This window comes from Mixophyes fleayi, chromosome 5 (genome assembly GCF_038048845.1).
Source record: "Mixophyes fleayi isolate aMixFle1 chromosome 5, aMixFle1.hap1, whole genome shotgun sequence".
Lineage (NCBI taxonomy): Eukaryota > Metazoa > Chordata > Amphibia > Anura > Limnodynastidae > Mixophyes > Mixophyes fleayi.
Window position 1 is genome coordinate 33053842 of NC_134406.1, and position 21052 is coordinate 33074893.

A 21052-nucleotide genomic window follows, 5' to 3' on the forward strand; every position below is an offset into this window, starting at 1 on the left:
TGGAGGCAGCGATCTGTGGTTCCCAACAATAAGTCCATTAGGGAGTGCGCTTGGTGCATAGCCGGTCCATCCCAGGATACCAGGCACAAACCATCAGTGCCATACATTGCCCACACCTGGACAAGATGTTATTCGGTAAATGTAGTATTCTTACACATACATTTTTGTCACAAACGAATTTAAAGGGTTTTATAGGTTGTACACTTTTGGACATCCCATCTTCCTAAATGTAGCCCTCCTTAATTTAGCACTTCTGTGGAAGACCTCATGGAATAACCATCATTAACTGAACTCAATGCTAAAGTGCCACATTTGATAGTAGGTATTAGTGCTGTCATTGTGATCAGAAGACAGGACAGGAAATTGAAACTAGTTTGAGGTTTGTTGTGAACGCAGCACCTGATCGTAGAAGAAATGCAGCCAATCAAATAATATTCCAGATTTACTCTTCCACGACTAGAAGACTAAACTGATGATACAGGGTCAGTTGTATAGTTCTGACAGCTCTCTCTTACCTGCTGAATTCAGGTACTGGTAAGGAATCAAGGGCTCACCCACATCAAACTCCTAAATGAGGGTTGAACTAAACAAGGTTTTCTCTTCCAAAAGTGGATTACTCAAAGAGCATGACACTAACATTTCTCAAAGGTACAATCCTGCACTAAAACCATAGCAACCAGTCAAACATTGGCTTTCATTGTCTAATATTCACTAGATGGATTAAAGCTGATTGGTTGCTATGGTTTTAGTGTCAATTTGCTCCTTTAAACAGTGTTACGAAAATATGTTCAGAATGTTAGTTTTCCTGGAATTCAGATTACATAGGAATTACTAGAATAAAATGGAATTTGAACATTCCATCACAAATGGTAGACTAAAAAGCAGCAAGGGCTGTTATTTCTACCCTAAAACTGTTCCTGACATAAATATGTTCTGATCATTTGTTTAAAAGTATAGGAGCCCTAGGTAAAATATTCAGATATAAGGTTACTATACATAAGGTAATGATGAAGCCAAACTCAACACAAAGAAATGTTCAGAATTCTATAATTATGATTCAAGATTATGACTAAAAGACATTTCTTTGGTCCTCATATGTCCAGTTCTCACAGAATGGAAAAAAAGGATTAATGTATATTAATGTATCCATTTTGATGCCTAGGGAATGGGATTCCTACCATATTCACTTGCTGGTTTCTTATCTTTTCTGGAGTGATCCTATTTTATTTTTGGTCAATGTCCTATACCAATTAATGCCATTTGAAGTTTAAATTATTTAGGGTGACATAGGGGCTGATTCATTGTGAGAACTACTTGCGTTAAAACGCTCTGCGCATGCCCAGAAAGCGGCTGCACGCATACGCGCCCATGCAGATTTGCGTGCCAGCCTGGCTTTCTAACATAGGCTGAGTACACTATCCGTGTGTTAACTCAAGAGCGAATGGACGCGGAAAGGGAAAAAAGTTGAATTTACGCATATGAAAGCTGTATTATCTGCAGGTGGTCAGGGGCAAATAGCGAATGATAATGAAGGTCTCTGGGAACAGCTGTGATTGCACTGCTGGCGCTGCTTGGTGCTTACTTCGTTGCTTGAGCATATATTATACAGTATATTTTTTTTTGAGCACATAAAACAAATGGTTAAGAACATTATGGGATATGAGTGTCTGTGACATGTGCCTGGTGTAAATCGGGCACATATGCTACTGGTGCAGACGTACACGATCTTAAAATGTGTACGGCTCAGCATGTGGACGAAAATACTTTATTTTTATGTGCTGCTTTTTTTGTGTGTACATTACGCCCAGTTTGCTACCAAGTCTGCATCAGGCCCGTAATCTCTATCTCTAAACTCAGATGTTTAGTTTCAAAACAAAACAAATATATGTATAATGTTTTTACAGAGAGATTACATCAAACCCTTTCCCAAACATTGCTTGATGATGGTTGGACAGATATTCTTATGAATAGTGCCTGGAGAATGACTAGATAAAACAAGATCAGTAGATTACCAGAATGATCCACCAAGTTTATTGGATGTCTGAACAATTAAATGTATTTTATGTAATACATGTCCATGAGGATTTGACCAACGTGCTGACCTTTTATATGTGTAGTGGTCTTGCCCATCAGTCCATAGGTAGAGTTTTACAATATCTTATGCCATGTGACACATAAATTATGATATTGTGTTGGAAAATTGTCTCCCTTTGCAAAGTAATTATGGAACATCTGGAATCCAGCAGCATAGGGGGTCTTGTACCAGAGAAACAAGTGGCCCTCAATCTAAACTCATAAGGATTTCACATAGTAGTCACCAATTCAAAACGTAATGTGCACCTGGGTCTGATCAGAAACCATGTCACTTTTTTATATGAGTGTTAGATATTATTTTCTTCTGTAAATAACACTATATAAACTCTCAATATATTTTACTTCATCATTTGTTTCTCTAAGCTGATTTTCCTTCAGCTTTTTCTCTCCATCATTAAAAAAATTCTGACAAATTACCTGGAGACCAATCCACATATCTGTAATTACGGTGATGATTATTATTACCATGCTTGACTGAGCTGTCTGCTAGAGGAAAGATTACATGTACTCTACAGTTCTTGCTTATATCAATATATAAATTATGTAATATTTATTGACCTTAAGTGGCAGTATGTTTTTTTCTGTTGTTTTTTTTCTTCAGTTGTGTAATTTACCGTGTTGTGATGTCAGAAGATATCCAGTTTACTTGAATGTATTTAAATGGTATGTGTAAAGATTAATGATGCTGTGGGGTAACCTTCCAACAGGTCATTCATGGGGAATTTCTAGACAGTCATAAATACCTACAAACACAATATTCATAATAATTCTCCATTGTCTATTGGTAGGGAGGAAAAAGACACAGGTTGTATTACCTCTGAGGATATTCCTCTGTGGGAGCTTAATCAGAATCTCAAGGACAAAGTTCTATAAACAGAAGCCTCTTATCAAACCCAACCCTTTCAGTTACGTGCAGATATTTTTTTCTCTCCTGATTATCGAATAACTAGATCTATATCCTGCAGGATAGCACATGTTGTAGCCCATATTGCACAGTTTAGGTAGATATAATATGCATATATATTTGTGATATAACATTAATCTGCAAAATAAGATATGTACCATATCTGTTGAAAAAAAAAGTATAAGCCTGCACTGAAATGCTTTACTACATAGTGACTATAGTGTGTTTTAACCCATGAAATAGTTAAATATTTGAAATGGAAAAGCAATATTGGTATGTGTATATTGAATGCACTACCACATATATGTGTGTTATTGCTCACAATCAATTTAAACTATGCTTTGATTACTGCACCTGACAAGAGGTGTGGGGGTATGTCTCTCCACAAAATCTTGAATGGCACAATACCAACACCAATACCAAAATCTTGGGCGTTACAAAAACAGCTGTGATCAGCCTTTGAAATATATTCTGTTTAAAGTATTTTGCCTGATGAGCCATCACTTTTATTAGTGGCTTTATGTTCGGTAAGTGGCAGAGGCCAAATAGCATATTCAGAGTATCAGCACTTTACATTTGAAGTGAAAGAAGGAGACAGACCCCACTGTTAGACTTTGTATACTTTATTCATTTTATGCCCGCATATTGTAGATTTATGTTGCGCCTGTCGTAGGTAAGTGTTGATAATTAATAATGGCCACACGCTTCCACACACTGTATAAGATTTTTCTATTCTTTTTAAATAATAATTGAGATGAGCAGGTTTCCAAAATATAATATTTAGATTCTTTATTAAAAGATATTATGCATAGATACAGCCATTACTGGACGAAGTAGACATACGTCCAGGGTCTCAAATGCCAATTGACAATCTATATTTTATTAAGTCATTCTTTTCTGGAAAATGTTACTTATCATTGCCAAAACCATACCTTTCCAGCTTACATCACTGCTGACACTCTAAGTCTCTGTCATTAATCTTCATTAAAGTGACATGTTCTTGGAGGGGTCTTTTGGAAGAGTCTTCTTGACCTTATTTGGAGCAAATATGTCTTTGGCCTTATATTGTGAAATGAAGAACATGTGACCCTCATGTTACTTGTTGTTCTCTGTATTGAGCAATACGTGTTTTCCCTTCTCTTAAAAGCACAGACAGATCAAATTCAAGTTTATTAGTTCATTCTATTGAACTAATTGGTAATATAGCGTTTTTGTCAATTATTACTTTGACAGTTTCACCCTTTTATATACACATAAAAAGTTACTTTTTCATGTGAGCATAATTAATTGAATGGGAGTATTAGGATAGATAGCCACTTTCCAAGTCCAAAGAACCATATGCTTGGATTTAACCATGTCCACGATGAATTTTTGTCAAAGTCTTTATAATATTTTTTTTTGTCATCAAAATCCTTCTTTCATATTGTGAGCGTTGTTTATATAACTTGTAATTACAGTTTTCTGGATCGGAAGTATCGTTGATTAGGTAATAAACAATGAACTCCATTCATTCATTCTCAAGAATTAAGCAATATCATCCTGTTTGGGCTGTTAAATAGTTCAAATCTACTCAGTGTTGTAAAAGTTCATTTTTAAATACCTGAATTCATAACAATAGGTTTTATCATAAATTCCAGTCACATTATCAATAAAACAAACTAAACATTCAATGTCATATTGATTATTCATAAACCCAAAATTTCCATGAGTAAACATATTATCAATACTTATACCCACTTTATGTCTCACTGACTTATTAATGAGTGGAGCATATTTTTATTAACAATATATTTTTCAACTCATCTTACAACACTGTATAAAACTGAGGAACCACTCTTCCTAAATAGCATAATTCTTCATAATTAATTGGTAACCATTGTATGCATATTTTCCATATATATATATATATATATATATATATATATATATATATATATATATATATATATATATATATATGTATATATATAATAAATATCTCCTGGTAAATTAAATTGACCACAATATTTTAACACCATGGTTGAGATCAGCATATCCAAATTGTATCTAATATATCATCTCCTTCATCTGAGTCTGGTCTTGGTAGAGTATAACTAAAGAGTTGATTATAATAATATTTAGTGCATTGTGTACGTATTTTACTCTCAAGAGATTTGATGGCATATCTTTCACACTTGTTGCATCTATTTAAAGTTCTAGCTTTAGTTTAGCTTTCTATTGTTATGTAATGTCTAAATCTCTGTCTACATCAAACGTACAAGGTTCCTTACATTCTGGCACTTATGTTTGGCATTGTGACTACTGTATTACACTTATTCAAACTAACTCTGCCAACTTGAAGTACTTGTTGTATATACCTTGAGGTATTATCATTTTAACCTCTTCTATTGTTTTATTGAAACAAAGAGGAATTTATGAAGCCATGTGTGGTGCTAAAACTATAACTGGAGGTTTAATCAAGTTATATATACTTTCAACAATTCAACCATAATCACTAAGATCTCAATTTTACTCTTGACATTTTATATCAGGACTAATGTGTGTCATTCTTCATAGCGGAACTGATAACATTGGCATACATGTACTCAATAAAGGAGTTTTAGTACACACCCAAAAATTTGTAACTCCTAACATTTCACTTAACATAACATGCAATTGGTCAACTGGATATTCACTCTAGCAATATTCATTATTATCAGACCACCATATTAAACACCTTTTTTTTGGTGGAGTACCACAATACTCACAAATACATTTTGGAATTGATGGTAATCCTTTACAATTTCTGAATTTCCTTGTTTTTCTGTTTAGAAAAGAAGCAGAAATTGTCTTATTAAAATCATCCTCATCTAATATATCAGATGGGCTATCACTTTCCCACCTTTTCCTCAATTCCTCTCCAAAAATATATAAATAACCTGTTAACACTACAAATATCATTGTTTCTATAATACAGGCAACAAGGTTGAAGATTCTTTGCGTCATAAATCGATAACCATGTAGCTAATTATACATCATCTCTTCCATCTTTGGAAGTGATGATGTATCACTTCCAAAGATGGAAGTGATGATTGAAGAGCTATTTTAGATCTAATTCAGTCTCTTTATCTGTGTTTAGTTCTGAGTCCTTTGGTTCCTTTAAGCTTGGGTCTTTGACCTGTTTGCAAAGGGAAATGGGAATCCAAATGTCTTTCTCTGCAACCTTTACAGCAGTATCACTCGTTAATAGAACTTGGTTTTAGTAGGACCATCCCATGGATCTGTAAGTGAACCAGAGCGTAAGAAATTTCTTACCATAACAGAGTCTCTAGGTTGTATCATGTGCGCAGGCCCAGGAGCTGCTTCTCGTTGCATGTCCTTTTTTAAGTGTTCTTCTGGGCTTTCTGAAGTTTCTGCAACTGTTGAGACAACTGTAAAACATATTGAGCAGTTAGATCATGATGCAGCTTCAAGTCTGTCTGTGAATTAATAACATATCTTGGCTGAAGTCCAAATAACAGTTCATATGGAGTGAGATTGAGAAGAGGTTTAGAAGGGATTCTAACAGTATAATACACTAAAGGAAGTGCCATTCCTGTTTCTTTAGTAAGCTTAGTTATTCTTTAATTACTCCATTTATTACTTCAACTTTCTCTGAAGTTTGAGAATGATATAGTGTATAAAGGTTTGAATCTATTGCCATCATGTTACACATTCTTTGAAACACTTATTTTCTGTGCAATGAGTTCACTCTCTGGGAAAACTACATCTACATACAAATTCTAGCAAAATCTTAGCAATAAAATGTCTGAGGCAGTTAACTAGGCCTCAACCCACCAACACATATCAATACCAACTAATACATACTGTAACCCTCTTATCTTTTTTTCTCTTAATTGAATAAAATCAATAAACTAATTTGTAACCTCTGAAAAGGTTATATCTGACCTTAGTAGGTACTATCTTTCCTTCATTGTTCTTAAGACAAATTATACATATTTCACATTTAAACTTAGCAATGGTAGTCATTTCTGGGCATACCAACAATAAATTACAATTCTAATCCTGTTATCTTCTCCCATGTATACTAATTCATGAGCACTTTCTGCAAAAGCTGGTAACAACATTTTTAATGCTACTGGTTTATTTTCTATATCTATCCAAATTTCATCCTTTGTTTTATAACATTGTTTCAATTTCCATGTATTAATTTAATTCAATGTAGCCTTTTCCTGACATTGTCGCAAAACACATTTGAGTACCCACGACAATGTCATGAAAAATCATCAACTGAGTGTTACTGTAAATTCGGTTACCTGAACTGATTGTAAACCTAATGACTTAGCTTCAATTACCTCATCTTGTATAGTGACTGCATATCTGGTCACTAGTGAACCATCATGTGTTTATCTATGAAAAATCTTCATCAGTAAAGAAACTTTAATCTAGATTCTCCAATGTAGTCTCAGAAATGTCTGGTCATACAGAAAAACGTACATATGTACTTAATACAGTCATGCTCATTGTCTTCCTTGTCCTTTGAAGTTTCAAAGCGCAACAATGTAGCAGAATTGAGATGCTAACATTTGCATATTGTAATGTTAGAAGAATTAATGCAATTTAATTTTAATTTCAATTTCCCATTGTATAAACCTTGCTACAGACTCATGTCTGGTCTGTGCACTATTCAGGAGTTGTGCAACAGCACGAGGGACAAACAAAGGTAATCCACGTTGCAACACAATATTCTGTGTCTTTTCCACAATAATAGCTGCTATGGCTATGAACCTTAAACATGAAGGTAATGCTTTTGCTACCTATCTAGTTGTACACTAAATATCTTTTAAATATCCTAAACAGTTCTCTCATCATCAGTACAATAGGAAACATTTCTTATAATTGTGGATGCCTAATGCTGGGGTAAAGGCCAAGAGTCTTTTAATCTCTTCAAATGCCTCAATGGATTCAGGAATGTGTTCAACTGTATCTGGCATATAGTTATGGCTGAAAATTATAATATTCATTGGCTACAGAATGTACTGCTTTTATTTCTTTTTCAATTTTTTTTTATTATTCTGTGATAGAGGGTGTTCAAATATCAGGACCACCCTTTAGGATATCTAAATATCTCTGGCCAGGTGTCAAACAATTTAACCTTTTTAGCACATAAATTAAATTTTCTCCATCTTGGATACTTCTGAAAGAAAACACAATAATTCTTTAGTATCTTCACAGCAGAACATCATTCACATATTCTGGACACCTGTGGGTACAAAAGATTGTAAATTATTCTGCAAACATTATAACAAATAATTAGAACTGTCTATGAAACCTTATAAAGATTGAACCCCCCTGTAGGTAACAGCAAAAGAAAATATTCTGAATAGTTCTTATTAGCATTAAAAATCAACGCTGCACAAATCTAGGACTGTAATAAATATATCTGCATCGAAATGCATGGCGGGGTCCAGTCATTTGTTCATTCCTGCCATTAATGGACAGATTGTCATTGACAGCCCAAAGGTCCTTTTGATTGAACACAGTGCTCAATGTGAGCCTGAGCACTTTCACATTCAGCGCAGGGAGATTGTTATGCTGTAACGTGAATCTAATTGCAGCTCATATGTAAACTTCTATTAATTTTATATAGCACCAGATCTAACAAAGAGTACAGGATACATCCACTGGGCCCTCCCCTCCCTTTAAAAGGTTTCTAAAATATAAAATAATATTTTTTAAAAAACATTTAAGTGATAAAAAATAACTTATAAAAAACAAAAAAAAATGTATAGCGTGAAAATGAGTATAAAAAGCATCTTGTTTCCCTCACCACCTCCCATGATCAATAAACCATATCAGTCATTGTGTATGACACAGACATTCTGCATTGTACCAATATGCAAAGGCTGCACGGCATGAACTATAATGTATGTCTTTGTTCATAGACCTGATTTTTACATTATGTTCCCATTTTTCCCCTATACAGTGCACTTAAAAATATAAATAACAATTTTCCACTATGTATAATATAATACACCAAACTATTATTCCACTATATCAAACAAATGCCTTACACAAGGCTTCGACAATATGGCACAAAATATAATATAGCATTTAATTGTGCAGACTAAAAAATAAAAAAGCAATTCACTGTGAAATGCGGAAATCATCAAAACATGAAACCTGGTCTGGTTATGAAGGGCAGAGGAGAGAACTATCTAGTCATGAATGGTTTAAATTACCAATCTTCTGGTAACTGTCTCCCATGATGTTGAAGCAAAGATGGTGCTGAAATATTATTATCATTTTAGAATTGTCACCTTAGTAAGCCAAAATCAGAGTATTCAGTATTGTGCATATATTACAACTTCTTGTCAAGAAAGGGGTCACAGCTATGCTTTATAAGCAAGATCTTCAGTTACATATACTTGTGGGGCCTGAGTCATTAAGGAGAGCAAATCGTAAAAAAGGAGTAACTTTGTACCTGGGAAAAACCATGTTGCATTGGAGGGGGAGTTAAATTTAAAATGTGGGAACAGATTTATAGTTTGGGTAGGGCATGTCTTAGATCAGTTTTACAATTCAGTGTAAAAATAAAGCTATCAAGTATTTGTGTGCTACATGACAAAACAGCCAGTATTTAACTTATGTGCAAAATAATAAACTAATATGCACCCCTTGTATTGTAACATGGTTTGTCCCGGAGAACATTTACTCCTTTTTTTTGCCTTACTTTCCTTAATGACTCAGGCCCGTGATGTTTATAGGACATATATAATAATCCAGATGAACTAGAGCAAGCCAAGCAGAGCTTCATGAAATGAAATGACGCACCTCTGTCCTCGGACCTGGGCTGTTTTTTGTAGTACACATGGAGCCTTTAGTATATTCTGAGTTTTTGTGTGCGTGTGTGTAATTTCGGGCCGCGCATGAAAACTGGTGTATAGCAAAAGGTGTTGTAATTAGAGATGCTCAGGCTCGGTTCCTTGAGAACCAAACACACCTGAACTTAGGGGATCCAAGTATTGTGCCAAGCCAGCTAGGTGATTTCGCGCTTTTTTGGAATCGAAAACGAGGCAAAACACCATCATTACGTCGTCGGATCTCGGATCTCGCGAGCTTTGGATTCCTTTTTAAGATCCAACATAGCGGTTGGGCCCAAGGACAATTACATCTTGCACCATTTTTCTTTTCTGCCACTGCTGTGTGCCAATGTGTCCTAAATGTGCTAGTAACTGCTGTGTGTTTGAGTCATTGCTCTGTCACTTACCATCCAGCCAGGTCGCTGCAGTCTTTCTTTGAAAGTGTATGAAAACAATAATGTGACCTGTAAGGTGGTCAAAATTGACTGCAAATGACTTAAAATTAGGGTTATGGAGTTTAATAATAATGTAGGAACAAAAAAAGAGCAAAATGATGTGATTTTTGCTTAAAGGATTTTTTCTAAAAAATACAAAAACAAAGACAAAAACAAAACACACGAGGGAGGTTTTGCCAAAACCAAAACCAAAGCACGAAGCTAATCCAGATCCAAACCCAGTTCACGGGGGTCAGTGAGCATCTCTAGTTGTAATCCGCGCAACATATCAGATTCTAGCTGTTCTTTTTCTATCACAGTTTAAAAACTATTAAGTAATCCCTTGCGATGGGTTGAAGCCCTTTTTTCAGTGCACCAGCTTTCATACATATTCCTGATGGAGGTTTAATCTCCTGTGCACGATGGTGGCTGGAAGGTAAGACAGCTTCAAAGAAATACATGAATAAATACCCTACTTAAGTGAACAGAGGAAACCAATCACATTACTGTCCTCTTCAATACAGAGAGGTGATATTATTGTAATATGAAATTCTGAATTCTAAATCAGTATCATCCACTTCTTATTCTGCATATGACTTGAGTAATGGATTTCCTTTATAGAAACCTTGTGAGTATTGTTCCCAAACTATTCCTGTTCCCTAGGAGTTAAAAAGCCATGAAATCCCAAAATAGAAATGATCAGATATGACCCATGGAGGTACATATAATGGAGTCAATTCATAACTCTTAAGTGACCTCTACACAACTAGAGGTGCGCCTTTATGTCTGGAGAGGTCAAACAATCTTAGCAGGTACCCTATGCAAGAGTACAGACAACACGTTAAAGTCCAACTCCTACCCCTCTAGTACTACCCCTTTCAATAGAACAAGCATTTCATTTTTTTCTCATTAAATACTACTTATTTTATCCTTTATTATCATTTATATTAATTATGAGAATATATGAAGGTGGGACATGAAGACTGTCTGTATTACAGGTGGGAAATTTAAGGCTTTCATTATATTGGGAGGAGTACACCTGCAACATGGAGGTACAAAATGTCACCCATTAAAGTAGGAGACAAGGTGAAAGATCCAAGTAGTTCCAAGGGGAATCAGAAAAGAGCCTATACAGATAAGCTGTCTTTGTGTATATTGTACACAGACTGCTTACATTTTTTATGATATTATATATTTATGATATTTATATATATATATATATTAGTTTTAAGTGGTGTATATACTTGCTATTTAAAATAGTAGTAGTACATAGTGCTTTTGTTCCATGATGTCCTATAGAGCAGCTGTCAGGCTCTGTCACTTGATATCTCATTGTAGCTCTGTGTGGCTGATTGTATGGTGTATTAATGCCCTTATTGTACACCTCCACTCTCAGATCTGCCTAATATTCTCCAGATTGCAAGCTCCCATCTCTACATATTTCATTCCATTCATCTTTACTTGACAATAAATTTGTTCGATACACTTGGAGTAAGTGTGTTAGTTTACTCCACTATTATGCAGATCCAGAAGTATTTTACTTTGCTTTTGTTTATTGTTACCGATTTTTTTTAATAAAATGAGGTATAAATAAAAGAGAAGTTCTTTTAGCAAGTGCCCCTTTTCTTTGATTTGGATATTCTGTGTCTTGTGAAATGAAAACTTAAAATCGAATCACAAAACTTAAAAATGCTAATAAAGATAGATAAATAGATAGATAGATAGATAGATAGATAGATAGATAGATAGATAGATGAATTTTATTTAGTCAGTATTTAATGTCACACGGAAAAATTAATAAACCTGACTGCTGCTCACCTATACTCAGCACACACAGTGTCACCATGTCTATAACATTCTAACTAGGCAGTAGCTGGGGTATGGTTTTATACAGAGGTGGAACTAGCAAGATGTGGGCCCCAGTGCAAGGAAGCAAGAAGAAGGGACTTGGGGCCCACAGCTCACTAGTTCCCTGAGCAGCGGGCCCCAGTGCACCACACCTGCTGCACCAATGATAGTTCCACCACTGGTTTTATAAAATCTGACACCTACAGCTGCCTATTCATAATTCTAAATGCAGGTATGTTGCCTGTACTCACTATAAGCGTTTACAGTAAATTTTCATCTGTTTATAAAATGTTTTCCTATTTGAAACAGGAAAGTAAATTTAATATTTAACTTTACCATGACTTTGCTGAAAATTAGAATGTGACTGATTATTTCTTTTGCTTTCTTCAAGAATAGCACGTACACATTCCATATCCTACAGGCAATGACTGAGCAACTGCTAAGAGGTCTCTAAAAACTATATTAGCACAATAGTGCTTCAGTGATTACCTGCCCCTGTATATAGATGTTACCTAGGAGACAACACAGAGCTTGAAAATGTTTTAGCCTATGCACTAACGTACTGTTCTTCCCTGTCCTGTGTAAGGTAACAAAGCTCCACTCTCTTACACAGCTTTCAATGTATGTATTATCACATTAATGAACCCTTAGTTATAAAGCTCCAACATATTACAAAGCACTGTACATTGAGTGGATCATAATACATAGTATGTAGAATGACATGAAACACATGGTAAAAATGACTCTGTCCAAATAAGCTTACAGTGTATATAAGGTAGCGGAATAACCAACGTATCTGCTGGTGGGGAAACTTTGTGCGGCTACTTCAAGGCAGAGGCATTATCAGCCACCTATATTAAAGTACACATTGATGATTGTCAACCTTGTGCAGCTATCGGTGGTGTTGTTGGGATGAGGAGATACGGTGGAAGGTGGAGACGTGAAAGAGGAATAAGTGATTGTACAAGTCTTAATCTTAATCAGGGACTGTCCTTCACATTTACATTAACCATATATATGTACACAGAGGCGGAACTAGCGAGCCGTGGGCCCCGATGCAGGGAAGAGGGAACCGGGCCCGAAGCTTGCTAGTTCTCCATGCATCGGGCCCCATTATCTCCGTGGGCCGTGATGTACCGCACCTGCTGCACCAATGGTAGTTCCGCCACTGTATGTACATGGTATTTATATCGCATGTGCTATTTATCAGAAATATACACAACTTCTTACATGTATTAATTTGTAGTAGAGGATTTCAGGGTTTTTTTATACACCATAAACAAACTAATTTTTGATTAAACTAATTGGACCTGAGTCATTAAGGAAAGGAAAGTAAAAAAAAAAGAGTAACTTTGCATCTTGGCAAAACCATGTTGCATTGGAGGGGGAGATACATTTAAAATGTGGGGTCAAATTTATAATTGGGGTAGGGCATGTCCTAGATCAACTTTAAATGTCAGTGTGAAAATAAAGCTATCAATTATTTGTGTGCTACATGAAAAAACAGACAGTATTTAACTTATGTGCATAATAATAAACTAATTTGCACCCCTTGCATTGCAACATAGTTTTGCCAAGGTTCAAAGTTACTCATTTTTTGCTTTATTTTCCTTAATGAATCAGGCCCATTGTGTTTTGATATTGCTGTACATTTTTGTAATGCTATTATTTTTTTTTAGGTTTACCTATGAAATTGCTCCGGTATTTGTATTGTTGGAATATGTCACCTTAAAGAAAATGAGAGAGATGATTGGCTGGCCTGGAGGAAGCGGCGATGGAATATTTTCACCAGGTAAATTATCATCTAAAAGCCTAAAAACTATTATCTTTGGTGATTTCTTTTAATCTGCATATATTTCCTGTGCCGTTATGCTGACTACCAAACGTAATGGGGTTCTGCTTCCAACGCAACTCTTGACAGTCTATGAATTTAATTTAGAAAGATTTATACAGTCCTCAAAGCAAACTGCACATTACCATGAGCATATATTGTGCTCTGTAGGAAAGATAATCGGATGAGACATTTGCCTTGCAGTTCTAAATGCTCCTATTTCTAAAACACAGAAAAAAAAGAATCTCTGGAATTTTCAGCACAATAGTACACAGGACATTGATTATACGGAATAAAAAGAATAATCAAAAGAAATGTTAATCAATTGTATTTAAGAGAACACATTGTGCAGTAGAGAGATTAGAAAGGCTAGTAGCTATTGGGAATAGAAGGACGTGGGTTGTTTTAGAAGATGTATTATCAATTAATTTATCTTTTTTTTAGCCTTTTTGTTCACAGACTCTCCAGACTCATACATTAAAGCAACAAATTAGCTCTGCTTGTAAATTTTTATTTAATCTTTTCAAAGAAGCCAATTGTGTCTTATCTTTCAAAACATTAAAATAACAGTAAAGGTTTCAATTGTGTATGAAAACATACATTATCCCTTTTGACCTTGTGCAAGGGTTTTTATTTTAGTTTGATTTTATTCTTTGTTTCTAAACATAAAAATATCACAAGAGCCTGTTTTGAATGTATAAATATCATATTATTTGCAAGATCATTTTGTTTATAAAATTCATTAAGGATGTCATGAATAATACCATTAATTATTAAGGTGACATAATTCACAATATGCACTCAGTGTCCACATTATTGGATACAATCACTAGACAGCAACTCAATGCATAAAAGTATACAGACATGGTCAAGAGGTTCAGTTGTTGTTCAGTCCAAACACCAGAATGAGGATGAAATGTGATCTAAGTGACATTGACCGCGGAATGATTGTTGATGCCAGATGGGATGGTTTGAGTGTTTGCGAAACTGCTGATCTCCTGGGATTTTCATGCACAACTGTGTCTACAGTTTACAGTGAATGACGCACAAAATAAAAAATCTTAATTGAGCTGCAATTGTGTGTATGAAAATGCCTTGTTAATGAGAAAGGTCAGAGGAGAATGGTCGGACCAGTTAAAACTGACAGGAAGGTGACAGTAACTCAACCAAGCGTGGTAAGCAGAAGAACATCTATCAATGCACGACAATCGAAACTTGAAATTAATGGGCTACAAAAGAAGATATTTTAATCATGTCAGCTAAGAACAGAAAACTAAGGCTACAGTAGCACATGTACATCAAAATTGGAAAATTGAAGATTGTAAATATGTTCGCTGCTCTTACGAATCGCGAGTGCTGCAACACACAGATGGTATGGTCAGAGCTGAATCCATGCATCCATCCTTGCATCAATGGTGCAGACTGATGTTGGTGGTGCGATAGTTAGGGGAATATTTTCTTGGCACATATTAGGCCCCATAATAGCAATTGAGCATTCTTTACATGGCACACCATGTGCGTTCCTTTATCTCCACAGTCTACCTATCTTGTAACGGCTACTTCCAGCAGGATAACGCACCATGTCACAAAGCACACATCATCTCAAGCTGATTCCACGAACATGACAATGAATTCAGTGTTCCTAAATGGCCTCTACAGTCACCAGACCTCAATCCATCACTTTTGTGATACGTTGAAACAAGAAATTTGCAGTATGAATGTGCAGCCAACAAATCTATAGCAAGTGTGTAATGGTCTCATGTCAACATGGACCAGAATATCTAAGGAAGGTTTCCAGCACCATGTTGAATTCATGCCTCAAATAAAAAAGGTTGGTCTGGGGGCAAAGGGGGGTCCTATCCATTAGTAGAAAGTTGTACCTAATAAAGTGGCCACTGTGTTTATATAATATAACCATGACATCACACGCAAGCTATCTACAATAATAAAAAATACATGGGAAGTGGAATTAACATTGATTGTAGCTTATATTTAACAAAATAAACTGCTATCTGCTGCAGCCAGATCAGTAAAGATTGGCATCTATTATGACTACACTTTGTGAAAAATATAGTTCCGAATTATGTCTTGGCAACTTATCACCTCTTTTGTAAATCAAGTTAATATTTTGTATATTTATTCATAGTCTGAAGCCTTTGGCCATACTTTTGAAAGCTCAAAAGAAACACAGTTAAGGTTTTGGTATGGCCTAGTCAAAGTCCTGACTTGAATCCAATCGAGATGCCTTAAGAGGGCAGTGCACACTCGAAAACCCTCCAATGTGGCTGAATTAAAGCAATTCTGCAAAGAAAAGTGGGACAAAATTCCTCCACAGTAATGTGAAAGACTGATCTCCAGTTCTCGGAAGCATTTAGTTGTAGTTGTTGCTGGTAAAGGTGGCCAAACCAGTTATTATTTTTTAGGGGGGCAATTAGCCTTTCACTTTTTTCTTTCAGTAAATGAAATGGCCATTTAAAAACTGTATTTTGTGTCTACTCAGGTTGCCTCTGCCTTATATTTCAATTTTGTTTGAAGATCGGAAACAATTAAGTGTAACAAATATGCAAAAATAAAAGAAATCAGAAGGGGGGCAAAAACTTTTTCCCACCACTGTAATATTATCAACCCTATGGGTCCTAATATAGAGTTTGACACATTTTGTGCTCCAAATTTGTGTGTAGAAATTCTGTTGCAATATTTACAGACTATGCTTTATATATGTTCAGTCACACTGATCTGGCAATACATCCAACTCAAAAACAAAATATTTTAACATCAGTCATATGTCAGGGATACAAATGCATATACTTATTCCCAACAATAATGGAGAGAAGCATCTTTACAGTATTAGTTACAGTATAAATCCAAGAGTCACATCATCCTAGTTGTACACAATATAGTGTAATGAAGTGTCATATACATAAAAGACAACAGTGTCTAGACTAGTGATGGGCAACTTGAGACAGTTAGTGGCCCCTCCTCCTCCTCTGGGTATTGATATCATAATCCTCCATTATTAGTTTGACAGGAGCCTCACTATTGTGTGATGATGTGGAAGCCTACTCCTTCAATTATCTAAAGTGTGAAGCCTTCTGCTTGCCCATATTCACCTCCTTGAATCATGACACTTCACTTGTCACATGCAACCATGTCATCACTCACATAATCACATGATAGTTCATTGAATCCCACAGGATCAGATGACTCATCTGAAATACTCTGATACTGTGAATATTCTGAAGACCTGGTTGGCAGATTTTGAGTTTGTTTTAGTCCACTCTCGTTCAAACTGGGGGCCTTCTAAATGAGCTAGCGATGAGGATTAAATACAATAAGGTAATCAAACCATATTCAAACATGCCTTAAAAAATTAAACTGGTGTTGAAAACTGTGCTTACATACAGTAACATTTTAGCTAGAGAGAAACTAGCCTTCTGTTATATGCGTGGAAATCAAGGAATGACTAGCAAATAAAGCAAGAGGCCACAAGGACCGGGCCACTCTTATTAGTCTAAAAAATGGAATAGGGCTTGGAATATAGTAATCTTAAAGATGGCATAGGGCTTTCTGCAGTTGGGGCAATTAGCATTGAATATAAACTGTTTATGGCACCAAATATTTGGTTTGTGTCTTATTTGCTTCAGTTCACTAACTTCAGACACCCAAAATGTTCTGTTTCCAATGTTAAAACAATTTGAAACATATTTGCCTTATCCTCAGTCATTACAGCTCAGTAGGAGGACATGACTGCCAGCCACTACCTTTGCATGCCTTCTCTTAATAACCTGTTATTGTGGGCATGTGGAGGGGTCTAGACTTTACTTGTGCTTGTTTACTGGACCAGAAACAGGGTTATCTCAATACCTCCCAAGAAGACAACTCCTTTAATCTGAGAATGGTATACCCTGGCCAAAAACATAAAATGTATGATATCTGGGATTCTGTAGTAAGAGCCTTGATTTCAGAAGACATGAACTAATAAGCTCATACTCTAGATTATTGTGTGTTTATACTATAATACCATAGGATAACTAAACATTGTTGTCGATAAGGTCCATTGCTTGATGGCAGAAGTGCACTTATCTATGAAGGGACTTTATCAGTGGGATAATGCTCCTTGCTACATGACTCGGAAAGGCCTTGAATTGTTCCAGGAACATAACATTAAATTCTGCTTAGTGCCAATGGTTCTCCAGTCTCAAGGTCTCAGTCCAATCAAGTGTTGGTGGCATGAGATGGATTGAGAAAAGTAACACCAGTTTATTTACAACAACCATATGACAAATTGGAGTTGACATGGACGTGACATCCCTGTGCCACACTTTGCACTTCATACACAGTGCTGAATCCTTGCTGTGACCAATTCATGATGCTCTGAGGGTAAATCAGGGACTTTAAATAATATATTATTAATTCTAATTTGAAGTTCCTGTCTTCACCCACACATCTTAAAATGCTGATGACCCCCCCCCCTTCCCCATTAAATGATGCATTGGCATTATCATATTTTATAATGAAGCAAGTGAATGTCTTTATATTATGGTCTATCTGTATGAATTGATTTTTTTAAGCCCATTTTGTCTATTTTTCCATTATTAATCATTTTCCTGTGAACATAATCTATATGCATGGCACTGTCATAGTTTGCTGTCAGATACAGGCAGATGATGTCCTGAGGACACCCCCTACCAGTCACAAAACTCACTCATCTGTGTCTCTAAGAGTTATAGCAACTGAGTGCCAATTACAGAAATTATGTGCGCCTTCAGGTCACTCCACATGGCAATGCAATCAGGCTCTGCTTATCAGAGTATGCACGTCTATATCCCTACCAGTAATGTGTAGTGGAGTATTAGAATAATTGCATAGAATTGTGTCATGGAAACCAAAAAATTCAATTTATACTTAGAAAAGTGTAGTTTATCCCTTTATTCTGTCCACTTGGATACGTAATCAGATGTGACATCCATTTGTTGTAGGAAGTATCAAAAATAAAGTCACTATTATTACCATGTACAAAATATGGATTCCTACCCATCGTTTAAAATCACTGATGACAGAGAACAGTTGCTAGTGCTGAGTTACTGTACATGCTGCAGCTGAGCTGCATACAATTTATAACATCTAAAATTCTTTCACAGTGTGGAAATTATTTATACATCTATTTGTAAATAGTAAGCTATGTTTTCTTTCTTTAATCATGTGACATTGGGGTCTTAAAGCCAGCATTTTAGTAAATACCCACTCCTGCTGGCAGTGCTCGCGCTTAAGTTTGAAATAGATTTGCTTGCATTGGAAAGTCTACAGACATAATTAAGTAATGGAACTTACCATCCATAATCTTATACTAAATTACTTTTACAAAGTACCCCTTTCTTTCCTTACACTGCATCTGGTATTCCCCTGCTTGTTACATTGTTTAGCAGTGCTCCTCTCAGTCATTATAAAAGAAATCTTTCACCAATCATGTCCATATGATTATTACTGAAAAGCAGCAATTATTTACGTCTTTCTTTTTAGCTTTCAGAATTTTCTGAAAAGCAGGATTCCAGATAAGAGACGTTATTCCCATATTAATTGTCTACATTGTTCAATATTGAGTGGTAATTTTTCTCTAACAAATATCTGAGAAGCAAATGTGAAGCAGGCTAACTGCACACCGGTAGTTTTTTTATATTAGATATCATTTATATGTTATCAAATGTCATCATTTACAAATGTATCACAGTCGTAGCTTTTATTAGATAGTTTAGTAAGCGGCTCTCGCTATTATATATTTCTTACAGACTCTCTCTTTCATTATGTTGTTCTATGGATGTTTTGACATTCAATATTGATATCTGTAGTAAGTGATTTTATTGTAGTATCAGAGTATATATATTGTTTTTTTCATTGATTTATATGTTTATAGTGAGTGTAGATTTTATATACTTGTTTCCACTATTGGTCATTATGTGTTAATATCTAGGTGCGGCAGTGACTCCTCTTGATAATAGTTTGATAGCATCAGTCGTCTGGGGGGTTGATCCATGGCATGTGCACAGCTGTAATTTATCTTCAGTTGTGTATTGTCGTATGGATTTCAATGGCATATAATGTTTTAGCCAATACAATAAAATGATGGCCATTATTCTGAAAGGGTCACTGCGATGTGCATTGTACAGTGTTTTTTTTTTTTTGTAACATTAAATGGAGTCCTGCAAATTGCTGCGTGAAAAGTTTGTAATCTAGCCAAATTATTTCTTTAGAACCGCCGCACAATCAACAAAAAATAAACATAAAAATATACAGCTAAGTAAGGCACAAGAGAAACAACAGAATTAGTAAAAACCATTACAAGAGACTATAGAGCAGGGGTGCACGCAGGACCAAAAGAAAAAAAAAACGAGAGCTGCTGCGCATGTGCCAGCGCATGCGCAGCAGCTCCGTTTCGGCAGCACTGTACTATACAGCAGCCGCGGCGCTGTCAAAGAAGCGTCTGCGGCGGTGCTGTATACAATACAGCACCGCCGCGGATGCTTCTTTGACAGCGCCGCGGCTGCTGTATAGTACAGTGCCGCTAAGTGGGGCACTGCGTTAGCGGAGGGTAGGGGTTTCTGGAGACCCAGAAACCCCCCCTGCGTGTGCAACTGATAGAGAAAGCAACTATATAAAAGGACACAACTAGAACATAGGGAACATTGAAAGGAGGAGAAGGAGATAGGAGGTAGAGAGAGACAAACTGAAAGTTAACATTAGGAGGATTAGGGTAGTAAATGGAGACAATAGAGTTAAATGGGCAGGTGGAGCGTGAGGAGGGATGGGGCTGGATAGGCAAGTGTGAAAGGTGAGTTTTGAGTATCATGTTTCATGGTATCAAGTGGAGATATATAAATGTGCTTTGTTTGAATAGAACAAATGCAAATGTTTGTGTACACTTATTGGTTTGCTGTTGTTTGTTACTTTAATATGTTGTTTTCTATGGAGAGATTTTAATAATATGTATAGTTATCAATAAGACAATATTATTATTTACGGACAAAGAACAAAGAACGTGCAATGTGCCGATGCTATGTAATATTTTGCCGGCATATAAGGTCACCGCCTACCGGTCACAATA

At 35.9% G+C, this 21052-nt stretch overlaps 1 protein-coding gene across 1 annotated transcript in view; it reads left to right on the forward strand.

Moving 5' to 3' along the window:
• The window catches only part of GAD2 (glutamate decarboxylase 2), an 83567-nt gene that overhangs the window by 23803 nt on the left and 38712 nt on the right, over positions 1-21052 (forward strand). The window contains exon 6 of the mRNA XM_075211976.1: positions 13802-13914. Coding sequence (XP_075068077.1) covers positions 13802-13914 — 113 coding nt within the window. The remainder of the gene's footprint in view (positions 1-13801; positions 13915-21052) is intronic.